The sequence below is a fragment of the Pinus tabuliformis genome, chromosome 3_2 (genome assembly GCF_031772625.1).
Source record: "Pinus tabuliformis cultivar Carrire ecotype Pingquan chromosome 3_2, CPIR1, whole genome shotgun sequence".
Classification (NCBI taxonomy): Eukaryota; Viridiplantae; Streptophyta; class Pinopsida; order Pinales; family Pinaceae; genus Pinus; species Pinus tabuliformis.
Genome location: NC_142302.1, coordinates 1,284,051,740 through 1,284,069,625, shown reverse-complemented (window position 1 = coordinate 1,284,069,625; position 17,886 = coordinate 1,284,051,740). Strand labels below are relative to the sequence as shown.

Here is a 17,886-nt window from a genome sequence, read left to right as displayed (position 1 = left end):
ATATACAATGGCGAGAACATAATAATAAATATACACAGCCAAACAGTAACTATTAAATTGATTTTTTCTTATATTCCTTTCAATGTTACAATACATATGTATAAAATGTCAAACAAAGAAATACAAAGCTCATTGGTAAAAAATGGATATTCTATCGAGGTGGAAATTGATTTTGTTGAATTTCTCTCCTCAAACTAATATCATATAGAAATATATTCCAATTTTTGATAGTAAATAATTTCTTATTTTCTTAACACATATAAGTCCATTGCAAAAAATGTCAGATTCAACCGGATACTAAATCTCATTTTTAAATAGTAACAGAGACTAAATCTCATTTTTAAATAGTGACAGAAAAATTTAAATGGTGTTCCCTTCCATATTTCTTTCTGATATTTGAATCAAAATTACATTACTTTGATGCCATGATATAATTAACGGTTCGTATTAACTTTAAGGTGCGGCCTTTCTTGCTGAGAACTTTCGCTTACTTCTCCGAAAAGTGTTAGGCACAACTAAATGTTCAAGGATATTCACCTCCTCTTCTTTCTTCGACATTGAAATAACGGCGGGAGTAGAAGCAGAACTTATGGTGGGGATTGGAGAAAGTGAGAGTCTACTGTTCTTATTACACGTTGGATTCTCAGACATAGTAGTATCAGAGGATTTAACACTTAGAGTGCTTTCAATACTATTACACGTTACCCCAGCACTCATAGGGACTGTTCGGCGAATATCATTACCAGTTGCCCCATCATTCTTGGGGAGCGTTTGGCGAATATAAAACAGCATATAAACGTTTTGCTGTACTTGCAAAACGTCTTCTTTTGTTGCAGGCGTTACAGTTTTGTCGTCACATTGAAACCAATAGTTATCCGCATCTTTCACATATGCAACATAATGCCCGGTATACATACTTCTGCCGCGATGAACGATAATGGCGTAGAGGCTATACACATAGTCTTCACCTTCATCTGGAGAAGTTAAATATGGAGTTAATGAGAGGGATTGTGGAAACCGTACGAAGTTGGAAATCTTCTTGGAATTACTAAAATTATTCATGTCCGTCCAGAATCTCTGCAGTGTGAGTAGAAGAACATTGGGAGGCTTAGAAATGGAGCGGTCAATAGAAATTGGGGAGATACCCTTACACTTGTCGCAAGGAGTGGAGCCCTTTAGGTATTCTGTAGTGAAGTACCTGTTTAAGGTTTCGTTTAGATTGATAACCACCTCAGGTGCAGTTAATGAGCCGTCAGGTAGGGAAAGGGGAAGAGGGAAATAGTTCACTGTTTCGTCAGAATGCGACGAATTTCCGCATAGACCGCACTGTTTAACGGTTCTCTGCACTGATTCAAATAGCTTGTTCAAAAATTTGGTGTTTGGCGAAACGTTGGATTTGTCGCACTCTTCGCATGCATTTATAACACAATCAAGTAATTTGCAAAGATTTTCAGATTTGAGGTTATTGATTCTGGCGCCTCACTCTCTACGTTAGCCACGCTTAGCGACCTCACGATCCTGTCTTCCAGCAGACACATAGGGCATTCTGTTTTATTATCACATTTAGTGCACGTAGATAAATGTTTTCTCTGCAAACAATAATTTGCCAGTGGGGGAGTGTAAGTGAGGCATTGTAAGACGCTGTTAATATAGCACGACATTGAAGCATTGGATAGTCCTAGTGGTTGTTTCTTTCCACGATTTCTGAAGAGCGCCCTTATTCCTCTGTTCCAATTCAGCTCCATCTCCATCGCGGGAAGCAAGAATATGTATACACTCGATCGGAAAATCAACAATTTGTACAGTGGAAACGAGAATTTTGAGATGCTTCGTTGAGAGACTGTAAGTTTGAGATATGATAGAGACTTTATATTGCTTGCGGTCACAAAATAAGGAATGTTTTCGTTCTGAAATTTTTGTGATCTATGTGTGGGTTTATATAGCGAGGAAAGGCTGATATGCCACAAATCAACAACCGACGCCACAAAATTATGCTAGGAACAACCGACGCCACAAATTTAAATTTCCACTTATGGATTGAACTGGATGGTTAATGGTGTTTTCATGGTGAGGATGGTTAATGGTGTTTTCACGAACTGGATGGTTAATGGTGTTTTCACGAACTGGATGGTTCATGGTGTTTCCACGAATGGATGGAAGGAATTACAAATTTCTTTTTTTAATGGAAATTTCTCTTAAGTTTTGAATGTTATTTCATAAATATTTTCGAATTACAAATTCTTTTTTAATGGAAATTTCTCTTAAGTTTTAAATGTTATGAGATAGATATTTTCATTCTGTAAAATTATATTTTATTTTTCTTATGTTATCTAACAATGATATATTTAAAATATAATAATAATTTTATATTTAGAATATAATAAATATGTGTGGGTGAAATATGTTTTTAATAGTTGATTATAGTTGATGAGACATGAATATGATAGAATATTATTGATTATGATTGAGTATCATTGATCATAGTTAACTATTAAGATTTTTTATGATTGAAACACCATGAAAATAAGTGACAATGTTAGATAATGTATGATCATTGTGGAGTTTGTTTGACCATGTTGGACCATAGTTAAGCTTGGTCAACAACATATGGATATATATGGTTAATCAATGTTGTTAGTATTTAACTATAAATGACTATGACTAATTAAGATCCCCGTTTCGACAGGGTTTCTCAAGCCATAGGTCAAGTTTAAGTAATCTCTCAAGAACTCACACAACTTCACAAAAAAAAAAGAATATTAAGTAGTGCAACCATATAAATTAAATAGTTGATAAAACTAATAAACATAGGCAAACAGTTACTTTATCATAATTCTTGAAATTAAAACAATCATAAAAATTAACTAAATTATAAATTTATTTTAAATTTTTGTTATTATTAATGATACAAAAAATAATATATAAATTAAACATATATATATTAAAAAATATGTAACAAGATTTTTAATCATAAAGATTCAGTTTTATTATGAAAATTCTCAATTATAAATAAAAATAAATCTAGCCTCTCAATTCAAAAATAAACATCATATCAACATAATTAAAAATATTTTTTTTCCCTTGAAAATCAATCTCAATTATTCTCCTCATTGGACATATCCCTCCCCTCCAAATAGGGGTGCACCACATTTATAATAAGCCTCCAACTTAGTTTTGGATTATTAACCTTCAAATCTCCACATTCTACCTACACAATATTTTATCTTAAAATTTGTGATTTATTGGCCAAATGTCTTTAGCGAGTATACTCCTAAATTCATAGATTAAGATAACTATTAATAACAAGCCAGAATTATTTTGCATGGTATATACTTTGTAACGCATTGTTATATATCCATTCCATATGCATTTTTTCACAATTATGCTATGAGAATAACTAACTTTTAATTTACAGATAAGGTATTTTCTTTTCTATCATCTCTACGTTATAATGCATAAGATTTATTCCATAGTTTTTGGGTAATAATTCACTGTCTTCTGTTCCATGCACAATGTTTCTATGAGAATAATTCACTTTTAATTCACGAATAAGATGTATTTCTTTAATAGATTGTTTTTTAATGTGTTAAATGTTTTTATCCCTTATAATCTTATTCTTTTTGTTATACTTTTTATTTTATATTTTGTATAGCTCTTTCCCTATCATATATGGTATGGTAATTTAATTTCAACATAAGAATTATAATTATAATCTAATTTGATTTAATGAATTAGAGTTTTTAAATTAATTGAAATATACAAATTATTTTATATATAATGAAGTTAATACAATAATAAAGTTAATACAATAAAGTGTGGTTGTAAGGTTTGTTTTTTTTGGTTAAGAGTTTTCAAGGTAAATATCTATTTATTTTGTTTAGTTGATTGTTTTTTATCTTGTTTAAGAATATATATACATTGTTTCACTCTATAGTTTTAAAACCTACATTTGGTATTAACACTGTCATTTTTAGGGGATGCCCTTTATTGTTGAGTGGCTCAGTTTTTATTTTCTTATTTTAGGTCTATGATAAACATGATTCATAGGAAGGGATGTTGGTAAAGAAGTTGGTAAATTATTTTGTATCATTTGTTTCAACATATAATGATAAGATTGGTACTCCTTCTATGTAATTGTATTTAGAGAGAGAATGATCTTGGCATTAAAACAAGTTGATATTTAGTAGCACCATGTTTGGACATACAATTGTAATTATTTCTATGGAGAAAAAGGACTTTAAGAATTACATAGTTGAAGGTATGTTTGATTTCATTGTAGATTTCATTTCCAACTTTTATGAATATTTCATATATGGGAAAAATATAGACAAGATTATCATCAAGTGCTACAAGCTAAAGGGGGGTATTAAAGTTGATACACAATGATGTGTTTGGGCCTAAGCCTATTGAGTAATTAGGAAAATCTATATATTATGCTTCATTTATAGATGATTTCTCAAGATTTTGATAGATTTACTTTCTTTGAAATAAATCTATGGTATTTGACACATTTAGAGAGTTTAAGGATCTTGTACAAAGTTAGACAAAAAAGAAAGTAAAGGTGTTGAGGACAAATAAAGAAAGAGAGTTTTTCAAAAATAAATTTAAGTATTTATATAATAAGTGTGAAACACCAAGGTAAAATATTATTACATACACACCTCAATATAATTGAGTTGTGGAAAGAATGAATAAGACATCAACCAAAAATGCAAGGAGCATGCTCAAGAGCGTTGGGTTAGGACATGGATTTTGGATAGAGGGAGTGGATATTGCATGATACTTGGTAAATTGATCACCCTCACCAACATTGGTTTATGAAACTCTGCATGAGACATGATTAATAAGAAATATTCTATCAAACATCTAAAGTTTTAGATGTGAGCTTATGTAAATATTCCAAATGAAATAGGAGTAATCTAGATTAAAAAGCTAATATATATGTATGTATGTATGTATGTTGGGGGGGAGGGTGGTTGTCTTGGATGGATGGTGTTCCGGTGCTTTGTTAAGGCAATCCTTGATGTGAAGTCACTATTTCACTTCCCCACCTTGATCGAGGTGATATATTGGACATGATGAAGATGTAGTCCCACGAAGCTTACAATATATATATATATATATATATATATATATATATATAGATATAAGGTATAAAGTTTGAGATCTAGTAACTAAAAACATTATTTTTAGTCAATATTTTTTCTTTAGAGAATTTAAATATGTTTTCACATAATAATTCCTAATAATGGAAAAATAACCAAAGATAATAGAATTTGAGTTGATGAATGAAAAAAAATAACTCAATAAAAGAACATGAATCAAAAGAAGAATAACTTCATACCCAAGTATTGAAAAGATTAGTTCATTAAAGAAGGCGACTAAAAAGGTATTCTTCGCCCAAATTTTATTCTACTTCTCTTTATATATCAATAATTATGATCATGGAACTATTAGGGAACTAGTGGATTCAAATGACGGAAAACTCTATGCTATGCAATTTTTGAAGAAATGCCTACCTTGCTTAAGATATGGGGGCTTCACCCAATGAACCTTTGACATACCATGTGCATTCATGGCATACTAAACAATACCCCTAATTTCACAACATATTGTAAAATACCTTTAAAAATCACATTATGTAACCCCTATCAATACAAAGACAATAAAAATTCCCAATTAAAAAAACCCTTACTTTCACTAGATGTTGTAGATATCCATTTTTCATTAACATTTTGTATACCTACCAATATAAAATCCCTTTTCTCCTATTATATGCTCAATATATTGTGTCATTTTTCCCTCAATATATATCCCCCAATATGAATGCACATGGTAATATATTGCTCCCTCGATGAAGCCCCCATGGCTTAAGAATGAGGCTTAGGATCTAGCTGAGTTTCTCACAAAAAGAAATCCATTATTAGTAAATAGATGTTTAAAAAGAAGTTGAATGTACAAGATAAAGAAAACAAGTACGCATCTCAGTTGGTAGCAAAGGGGTATTATGTTATGTATGAAGATAAAAACAACAAAGTAACATAAGAAAATATATCTCAACAACTAGATAATAAGGCACTTCAAGGAGGAAGCTTCCTTTTACATAACATAAATGAACAATTCTTGGATGATTCAAATGACAAGGCCTACATAGTGTATATAGGAGTCTAACATGTCTAAATATAATTAGGTCCTACAGAACAATAATAATGTAAGTGCACAACAATAACAATAATGGGCTTCTATGGGACATAAAAATAACAATATGGGGGCTACACTAGTATTATAGGGACCTAAAATGCTCCTCTCCTTTAAAAAAATGTTTTCTTCAATGATTAAGTAATTTTGGATTTTGTATGAAACACCCATCCTCAAATGTGAAATCTTGAGTACATAAGTTCTTCCTGTTGGGTGTGGAGCCTAATTATCTTCTTTATTCAAAGGTATCACTGCATTGGACCCCATTTCATAATGTGGTGGCAGCATTGCCTATTTATGCGCGCTGCCACAAGGGTCCAAGGGGTTCCACGCGGGGTGATGATGATTCTTTAGAGTGCCCCCCCCCTCGGGCGGGGGATCAGTGATAGTGCCCCCGAAGCTAAAAATAGATGTAAAATTTCCTTGTAAAATGTTGTAATTTCGTAGTCAATCTGGGTCATTCATTAGGCAAAAATCTAATGGTATAGGTTATGTTTAATTTAGGGTTTTTGACCTAGAAGGAAACCCCTTGATATATATGAGGAAATTGTATTGTGGCGATGTAGAAATGTATTCAGAGTGAGAAAGAGAGAGGATATTGTGTGAGATTGAAGAGGAAATCACAACAGATCTGTTGTAGGTTCTATCTCTTCATTTTTCTCGATAATATAAAAAGAAGGACTCGTTGTTTCTCCATGGACGTAGCCCAAATTGGGTGAACCACATATATATGTGTCTCTCCCATTTTATTTTTTTTCTGTGTTTTTTTTTCTACAATAATTTTATGTGTTCCATTGCTCTATAATATATAATTTTCTAACACTTCCACTTAATGAGATGCTCTAAAATTGATAGTTGTCAAATTCTTATTTCCATGATTGCTTCATGTTCCAATATGATTTCTCCGTCCTCATCAAGATATGGAAATATAGTTTGAACGAGGGGCTTGTCACCTATAACCTTCTTTAGCATGAAACAAGGAAAATTAGGTGTACTCACGTAGATTCAGGCAGCTCCAATTGGTATGCCATAGTACCAATCTTTTGCAACACCTTTTAAGGGCCATAAGACTTAGGTGATATTTTATTATCCTTCTTAGCTTGCTTTAGAGACATTTATTTATATGGTTCTAGTCATAAAAATACCCAATCACCCACATGAAAGCTTCTTTCGCTGTGATGCTAATCTACCTATTGTTTCATTTGATTATATGCTAGAGTTAGGTTATCCTTTAAGAGTAGGAGACCTTTCTATTGATGCTTGATGTGATCTTTGAATATTTGAACCTTATAATTTTATTTTAAAGACCATGTGATGGACGATGGTTGATATCGATAAAGAGTCATAAATGGGGTCATTTTTACTATGGTATGAGAGGAAGTGTTATACCACCACTTTGCTAGAGGTAGCGACTTGACCCATTATATTTTCTTATCATGTATAAAGAAAGGAAGATATCCTTCCAAACATTTGTTCACTATCTCATTTTTCCCATTAGATTGAGGATGATTAGATGAGTTATGAGATAATTGAGTAATAATACAAGAAACAAATTATGTCCAAAAATTTCTAATGAAAATGGAAACTCTTTCACCTATAATAATCTTTGGGTTTCCATGTATCTTTTGAATTATTTCCACAAATATAGTAGCGACCATAATGTCTTTGAAAGGATGAGATAGTGCAAAAAAGTGTGCATACTTGGTAAGTTTATCAACTAGCACCACGATGAAATTCTTTGTTAGAAACAATGGAAAACATGACACTACTAAGAGGGCACTAAATCAATAGTGTGGACAACTTATACAATTTTTCACAAATTATACTTTTCAACCACTTTAGAAATTGTTCATGGATCAACAACACAACTCAATCATAACATAATCATCATCAAGCACATGAGAAACATATGCACAAGACACCATTCTTAAATTTATTACAAGCTTCAACTTGATTACATCATTTCCCCAAATTCTACTACTTGTAGGTTTATCAACTACTACTAAAAGTAACTTCTATCCCTGCTCGTTTATCAGTCTTCATTGAAAGGGATTGTTTCCCCTCCTTGTTTATTAATGTCTATTGAAAGGAACTATTTCCCCATATCATTTATCAATCAAACTTAAAAGGGACTAATGCCCTTGCTCATTTTCCAGTCTCTACTAAAACGAACTCTTGCCTCTACTCATTTATCAGTCAATACTAAAAGGGATCCTTGCGCCTACTGATTTACTAGTAAAAACTGAAAGGGAATGATGCCCTTGGTTGTTTACGAGTCTTTTCTAAAAGGTACTCTTTCCCCTAAACATTTACCAAAACCTAGTGGAAGGACCTACTACCCTTCATATGCAAGCTACCACTCGCAAGCCTTGTTGATCCATCTTTCATCCATTTTTAAAGTATAACCAATAGACCACTTGTGTCACAACAAATATTTTTTTCTTACTACAACTTCTCACCAAATACACCATATAAACACCTTTGCAAATCTTTGATTACTGATAAAGTCACCATCACCTTCAGAAATTTCACATTACTGAACAAATAAGAAAATTTTATGCATCAACAACATGAATCACTAATCATTAATGCACATATTTTCATCTCTAGAACACTTTTTAGTACCAATACTAGTCTCTGATTCACCCTTATGCATACACTATCATGCTGCACCAACAAGTCTCATCCACGCACTCTTCTATTCTACATCTCTACTCCTCGAATTTTACCTTTAAATAGTTTTGGACTGATATTTTTGGATTGAACTTTGGTTAACTTGCCTTCAAATTTGTTGCATGGATTTCTTAATTTTTTACTTTGTCTTGTTCAATCGAGTCTTATTTATGTGCTCTTAACTTCCGAATCTTTGATCTACATTTATGGACTCAATCTGTGAGGTTTTCCGCTCTGTTTGATCATTCTGTCATTTTACAGAATTTAACTAGGATTTTCTAATTTTAATCATAGTTAACTTTGACTTAACTACTATTTTCACTCCCAAAATGGATAGTTCTGTTGTTTTGGGCTTAATCCCATTTTGTGTTCACCCTTTAACTCTTTTCCTCTATATAAACACTGCCTGTGACCGTCAGATAATCCCTTAGATACTTAAATGCTTCTAAAGCCTTCCTGGGCTTATTTCTCCTTATAAACCTCCACGACATATAACCTATTCCTGGTGGTTATCCCGTAGCCCTTCTATCCCAATGCTTTTAGACTTATGCTCCTTTGTAAACCATTAAAGTCACTTAGTTGGGCTGATGTGGCTTATAGGTGCTTCCCTCCTTTGCTTCTCATTAGTCCAGGCACTGCCTCTATGTCTTGATGCCTATCTCATGTCACACCAAGCGTGATGTGAGTTTTTTGCACCTTCTTATAATATTTTGGGCTCTATACCTCCAAGATGGGTTGTCCAATAGTGTTAGTTTCGACATGCTTCAACTCCTGCTGCCTCACACTTCTACTTGTGCATCGTTAATAAACCAACAAGTTTCATCCACCAGGATGGTGTGATGCTGACATCACCTATGTGACATGTTTACATGTGAGTGGTCCATGTGTCCACTGAAAGTGAGCCTTTTAGGTACCCTAAAATGGCAAAACTGTCTGCCACATATCCACCTCTGATTGGACCATGTCATGTTGATGTCATCATCTAGTGTCATCACTTCAGAGCCAATAAAATGTTCTGACCTATCCTTCTATCAAAGAGGATAGAGAAGGTGTCCCGATCTTTGGTTTTGTGCCATTTTTCGTTATAAAAAGTTATACGGGTCCCGACCATTTTTTGCACTATATCGTTCCTACCATGTTTCCCAACCTTTTTCACTGGTCATTAAACCATTCACGCTTTTCGCATCCCCCTTAGCATGGTTTTTGGTGTTAAAGAAGGGGCAGAGTGTGCAGCTAACTTCAACAGTTGAATTCTGATCAATGGTCTACTTAAAATAACTTACTGCATGACCCCCCTTGCTTGTTAACATCTGAAATGTTCAAACTCACACATTCCTTTTAATATATCAGTAGGGGCACGTGTCACATCAACCGGTGCTCGACTTGCGTGCAGTTTAACATAGATTTGCATAATCCTGGTCACTCCTATTTGAGTTCTATATCAAATAAACCAAGGTATCTCTATGAGGTGGGATCCTCTTGTCAGCTAAAAACTACACCATTATCAGGCCACGTCTACCCGCTCTGTTGCATCTTAACACTTACCTTTGTGCACCCTTTGCAAACATCTAGGGTGCACCTATCAGGATACCTCTTTTGGGATGGTGTCATTTGCTGGTGTCATCCCACTCTATCTCTTTAATAAATCCGTTCGGATACACCCGTCGAGGTACCACCACGAGGTGAGGCCATCAAGTGGGCTTCACCAAGATCCAATGGAAAATTTTCTCATTGTGTTGTTGTTGACAATTTCTAACAAGAACTCTACATAGTAGCTCAACCAACCTTGTTGTTGGGTTTGGCCACTATGCCAAAATTGGATTTACTCTAAAAGGACCTCCAAGCATTTTCTAACTCTCCTAGTTTGACATGATGCTATAAAAATTTGACTCGATCTATCTTTTGATCTAGAATTTCATTTTCAAACTTCCACATACCACTGTAAATATCTTCCAAATCTCTTCCCATTTTCATGGGCACCACCTGCATTTGAGATGATCTAGTACACAATAATTGGATCCAAAGCCTCTACACTTTCTAATTGCCTCACCAATATTGTGTTCCACTTGCAGTCACCTCATGTCATTCTCTGACATATGTGCCATCTATTGACAATGACAACACCATCACCAGTGCTTTGCAATTCACATTCATTTCCTTTCCACCTTTGTTTCTTTTTCCACCTTTATCATTTCCTTTTTCTTTACCTTTGTTATCAATGACAACATATTTACCAATGCATCTGTAGTTTCCATTTCTTTCCTTTCCCAATCTTTTACATTTCCTTCCCCTTTTCATTTTCCATCAATGACAACATATTTCCAAAAATATCCCCCTTTGGCATTTATGGCAACACCAAGATCAAACAAAACATCATCACCAATGATAAACAAATATAAGTGTACTTATCTTCTTTGTCTTTGATAATTCTCTCTATGGCTTTCTTGAGGTCCTTCTCCCTCTTTGTATGAGGTCATTTATCATCTTTTTGTTTATCAGAAAATTATACTTCTCCCCCTTTGAAATCAATTGAAAATATACTGACATTGTTGTCCGGTCAACAATCTCCCACTATCTTGTAATCCTGTGAAACTATCAATTGATTCTTCTTAAGATGAAAAGATCAAGTACCTCTAATTTGATCCAAATAACTTCATATTTGTCATGTGAAGAAGAATGAGTTGAAGTGAAAGGAGTAATTAATCTAATCTCTGCCTCAAGTGGGAAAGAGGGATCTCTTGCTAAAACAACACATGCTTTTGCAACTGAGCCATGAGAAATAATTCTTGTTGCTCTGAGTCTTAGATAGTATTACATTCATAACAGTGCCTACCTAGACACATACACTTGACCTCTAGCAATAGGAACAACCTTTCCTATGCATGACACCATCAAAGTACGACACTTTTGACAATCATAAAGGGACTCTCATCAACGTATGCCTAGACCAATATCTTAGCTTGCATTTCTCCTAGAAGACTTCTAATGACAACAGACTCACCATGATACATTTGACTCATTATGAAGAACAATCATATAGATTATGAATTTCTTACAAACACTTTGATTTAATATCTCATATTGACAGCATCAACACCATACTCTAATAAAGAGTCTAATGATTGTAAATAACAATTGACAGTATCTTTGATACCAAGTATTGAAATGATGCAAATTGTTGAATTGATGCCACTCATAGCAATTTTTGAGCACTTGATAATTGAGTGTACTCATCCTCTAATCACGCTCCTTTCACCACAAATCTAGTGTCTAATACCAATTACTAATTACAATGGAAATATAACATAAATACCATTAGCCCCTGTCTTGCACTAAACAAACGATACCAAATGATACCGACTATCGATGAATAATTTGATACTCAAATCTTGACTTGAGTATACTCCCCCTGTGACCATGCTCCCTCTTTTCATTAGAAATATGTAAACAATACTTGTGACGGAAACCACAACATTAAAAATCTCATCGCCATCTATATATACTTGGTTTACCAATTTGATTTGACAATAACATTCAATCAACCACACTACTCAACAATCAACATAAAATGACATACTCCAATTTATCCTTTAGATGCATTCATTTGCATTTTCCTTTCTTCTCCTTACATATGACCTTTGTGGCATCCCTTGAAGCTAACCTCTTCTCTTCAATGAAGAGGAACAAGGGATCCACTCCCCTTGAGTATATTATCTTATTTTCTCTTCCACACACAGATATGAGCTGATTTCTTGCACTGGTTTTCCTGACTGGGTGATTTTCTTCCGTTGCCTCCAGGCCACTAATCATTCCTTTTTTTAGCACCAATTAAAGCCAATTTTCAATTTACATGTTTTTATTTTTCATTGTATTTCTTTGGAGGACTGTCATGGTTGATGTTGCTTCTTTTGTATGATTTGAGTCTCTTCATGTTGCAAGTTATATAAGAGAGATCAACCACATGAATTTCAAACTATGATATGTTAAATATCTATTGATTATCTTCAAAACCAAACATTTTTTGTGTTTCCTGCATGCTCCATTTAATCTTCCTTTCTTGTTTGTGTTGAAATAACTCCTACATCGATTTTGTTGCCTCCCATTGTAGCATTGTGAAAAGAAAATTTCTTGCCATATTTGCATGAAATTTCTTTGTGCCCATAATTCTTACACTTGTAGGATTAAACATTATTCAAGAAGGGGACAAATGAATTTTTCTTCTTACTAAGGCTCCTATCTATCTAATTTCTTGGACTTATACTCATTCTCCTCGAGCTTTTAGGCCACTAAAAATATTTCCTTTGAGTGCAAAAGGCTCTCTATGTTTGTCTGTTTGAATTTCTCTTAGCAACTGGTTGTGGCTAAAATAAGACATTTCACTTTTTTTGGTGCATCTTATTTTTCCTCTCTATACACTTGGAGGCAAAGTTCCATGCATTACTACAATAGAAACATATAAGGGGTTGCAAACTGTTTTTTGTTTTCTAGAAATATTTTGGTCTCATTGGTGTTGCGTTCTTTTCCCTGCAAATGCAATTTTTCCAGATCTTCATTTAACCAAATTTGTGGGTCCCTTTAATGATGTTGTTGAGTCGCTGTTATCTTCCAACAATGTATCAGCCTCAAAGGAACAATGGTTGGTTTCAACCTCCTTAAATGCTTCAAAATTATCTGAATGGTTTTGAAGATTCAACAACTTCTCTTTTAATGTTCTATTCTCTTCTTCTAGTTTCATAATTATGGCTCTAATTTTATTAATCATTTCAAGAACTTCTATGAGGTGCCTCTTCTTTCTTCAAGATATTCTGAATAAATAGAAGAGAAACTAGATTCACAACAAGTGTCTATTTCACTCTCAAAATTTTGTTCCCTTAATGACTTTAGAGATTCTTTTGCTGACATGTGAGATTCCATTTCTTCCTCTTCACCAGAGGTGGACCCATTACCTTCTTAACCAATGTCTAGATCTACTATTTCTATTAAGGTAGTGTTAGGAATTTTGCTTTTCATTTTAATTCCCCGATCTTAAATTATCAACCAAGGTTCATAATCTTTGTGTTACACTGCATTCTGATTCAAGTTCCAACATGTCAGTGCAAGGTTAAGTACATAATGGTCAATCTCTGTATTTTCTAGTCAAAACAAATTGAAATGAAGAATCTTATCGAAATGAAACTTCTATTACTATTCTATTTTAACAATAACCTGATTAACTCAAAATTCACTCAAAAGTAAAGCTATGAATGAACTAAATTTGCAGGCTATTTGAAAACTATAGCACAAACAATTTGAATGAATTGTTCGTAAGATATATGGGTTATTGCATAAGTGATTCAAGTTACTGTGTATATCAAATGAGTCCTAATATCAATCACTACTTCACACTACCAATCATTATGAAAGAATGATTAACTATTATTAAAATAAGACTATTTCTAATTGTGAGCTAAGGGAGACCTATACTTAATTACAATTCAAACATTCCTATCAAAAATGAATAAAAACAATCTACGTTTCAAGCGTTGTAAGCTCTCTTTTGAAATTATGGAAATCACAACTCAGTGATAGAATATATTAATCTAAGTAACGGAGACCTTAGATAAACCAAGACTAATTGTCACTCAAAATAGTATCAATCTTATACTAATTGCAATCCAAACAAAAATTAACTTTAATCTAAACTATTTATTCTAAGGAAAGAATGGAAAATATGAGCAATACTAAACCTACTCATTAAGTCTATCTCTCGGGATACATGAAAGCACTCAAGCTAATCTTATGCATTCAACTCTACAAATACTCAAAATAAAATAAGTAGCATAACTCTAAATTAATGTTCTTCACTAGACACACTTCAGATCTAAGAGATGCCACAAATTTAAGTTTGTTCTAACTTTTAAAATCACTCAAACTGAACTCAGGAAATCATTCAACACAGAAGCATGAACCTATAGTTCTAGTCCAATCTCTACTGCGATTATGCCAAGTTTCAAAATCAAATTACAATCTCACTTCATAACCAATATCTCGTCGCATTTCACTTAGACATTCAGAGATTAAAACATGATGCCACTAGATCCTATATACACGAGAAATATTCAAGATGGAAGATGAGAAAACTAATACTATTTCAAGCTCACAACACACTTACCATTTTTTTCATTCATTCATATTAGAAATCACTCTGTAGATATCTTTAACCATGAAAATATAATGGAAAATTCATTTAGTCATCAGAATCGTTAATTGACACATTCATTCCTAGTCTACAAAGATTCAAAGGCAAGATCTTTATGCAAATTCAAGAAGAAAAGCGTAAAAGTTTGAGTACAGAATGATAACTCTAAAATATAACCAATAATATACACTTTGAAATTGAAATCAAACACACTCCTATAGTCTACCTCAATTGCAAAACTTGTTTCTAGGTGGTGGTGTGCCCTTGCCACTCTTGGAGTAAGTTTAACTTAACTCAATCCCTTTAAAAATCAAAATGCATGACACTTACATAGATTTAAGTACTCAATCTGAATTAAGTATTCAAGTCAATAGAACATGAGTTCATACAACAAACACATCAAAGTCATTAATGCCTCCTGAGTGTGAATCTCTTACAAAAAAATTACATAATAATCATTTCTCTGGCTAGCTTATACATGGATATCATCAGGATTTTATAAAGTTTAGCCGATGAAAAAAATGCATAACAAATTAACTAGAAAAACTGAAATAAATACGTCAAGGCTAAATTAAGTTGCATAAAATCTCTTGGAATAATATTCAAATGCATATTGGTTAAGCACATCCTGATCATGGTGTGATGGTCGAAACCAATTCCTTTTTTAGTATAAAGGAACTCATTCTAGAATACGAACGATGTTTGACTGAATGCCTGCTTCCAATAGAGTACAAAATCAAGATGCATAATTAAGTATAGAATGACAAGTCTTCAAAAATGTTGCTTGATGCATTTTCCACTGGTATGCTAGAACCTCTGCTACCTGTACATATGTTGTCAAGGTCTACAAGTCCACATGAAGGTTAGTCAAAAATAATCCAAAGGCTATAAGTTTGTTAATATTGATTTAAACTAATCAGAAATGCATGAAAGCAATACTAAGTAAATATTCTACCCCCCTGTGCAAAATAGAGTTTGGTAGTGATAGCATGGTACAGAAGGCTAAAGAGGGAGTAAATGTCGATAGTAACAGTAAAATAGTGGGTGAAAAATAGGCACAAAAGTGGGGACCAGCAGGTAGTTCCTTCTTCATTATAACTAGAGGAGAAACTCTCACTTTCACTAATACTTGCAACTAAGGAATTTGAAAATAAACGGACTATTGTTCTAGAATAACAACAAAACAACGACTTATTTGTAAATTAAATCTTCTCTGGGTGTTGATCATCGACTTGGCCTATTGATATAGAAGTATCACCATTTGATTCATGATATTCAATGCTATTTGAATCTTTTATTGCTTTATTATGTAGGGAAAGCATCTTGACATCACATGCATCTTACATGTCTACTTAATAGATGGAATGAAATTTTTCCCATATCTCCTTGGCAGTATTAAAAAGTATCACTTTTTCAATATGTGACTTAGACAACCCTCTCGTGATTTCCTTCCTAGTTTATTTCTAAAAATTATCATCTATCTCTCCATTCTCCATAAATATACATACACCAAGATCAAGAGCTTGCAAGTATATTCTCATTCTTACCTTACATGTTGTATAATTTCAGCCATTCAAAAATGTAACTCCATCTGAGGTAATGTAGTCATGGTTCTCCATGATCCCTAATCTTCCTTCCAGCTATTAAATTGATTTTGAAGGAACCTTTATTTGATACCAATTGTTAAACAATGGAAACCAAGACACTAGTGAGAGGGTGGGTGAATCAGTAGTGTGCCCAAATTATACATTTTTTCACAAATTATACTTTTCAATCACTTTAGTAATTGTTCATGGATCAAAAACACAACTCAGTCGTAACATAATCATCATCAAGAACATGAGCAACATATACACAAGACACTAATATTCAATTTATTACAAGACTCAACTTGATTACATCACTTCCCCAAAATCTACTACTTGTAGGTTTATCAGCTGATACTGAAAGGAAATTCTATCCCTGTTTTTTATCAGTGTTCACTAAAACAGAATGTTGACCCTACCCATTTTTCAATCTTTGCTGAATGGGACTCTTGCCTATGCTCATTTATCAGTAAATGTTAAAAGGGACTGTTGACCCTTCTTTTTTACCAATCTCTGCTGAAAGGGACTCTTTCCATGACTCATTTATCAGTAAATACTAAAAAGGGTTGTTGCCCCTACTCATTTACTAGTCAATACTGAGAGGGAATGCTACCCTACTCATTTAACAGTCTCTACTAAAAATGACTCTTTCCCCTGAACATTTACGAGCACCCACAAGAAGGAGATACTACCCCTAATCTGTAAGCTACCACTTGCGAGCCTTTTTGATCCATCTTTCATCCATTTTCAAACTAGATTGAATAGGCCACTTGTGTCATGAAAAAATAATTTTTTCTCACTGAATCTACTCACTAAATCCTCCATACAAACACCTTCATCAATCTTTTATTATTGATAGAACCACCATCACCTTCAGTAATTTCACATTACTAAACAATTCACTAAATTTTATGCATCGACAACATCAATCACCAATTAAAAATGCACATCTTTGCATCTCTAGAACACCTTTCAGATACCATTATTGGTCTCTAATTCACCCTTATGCATATACTATCATGCTACAACAATGACTATCATCCTCACACTTTTCTCTTCTACATCTCTATTGCTCAAATTCTTGTTTTAAACAATTATCAACTAATCTTTTTGGATTGAAATTTGGTTAACTTTCCTTCATATCCATTGCATGGATTTCTCATTTTTTCCTTTGTCCTATTCAATCCAGCCTTAACAATGTAAACTTTGAAATGGGAACTGTAAAATCAAAATTGGAACTCTAGCAAAAAA

General features: G+C 33.3%; 1 protein-coding gene across 1 annotated transcript; it reads right to left on the bottom strand.

The window, feature by feature from the left end:
- Positions 1 to 453: 453 nt before the first annotated feature.
- On the bottom strand, positions 454 to 1,751 carry LOC149185427 (ubiquitin carboxyl-terminal hydrolase 25-like). Its single transcript, XM_089415658.1, has 2 exons — positions 1,491 to 1,751; positions 454 to 1,341 (listed from the first exon to the last, which is right to left on the bottom strand). Exons 1-2 carry the CDS (start codon positions 1,749 to 1,751, stop codon positions 454 to 456), a joined length of 1,149 nt encoding a protein of 382 aa, XP_089271784.1.
- Between the last annotated feature and the right edge of the window lie 16,135 nt (positions 1,752 to 17,886).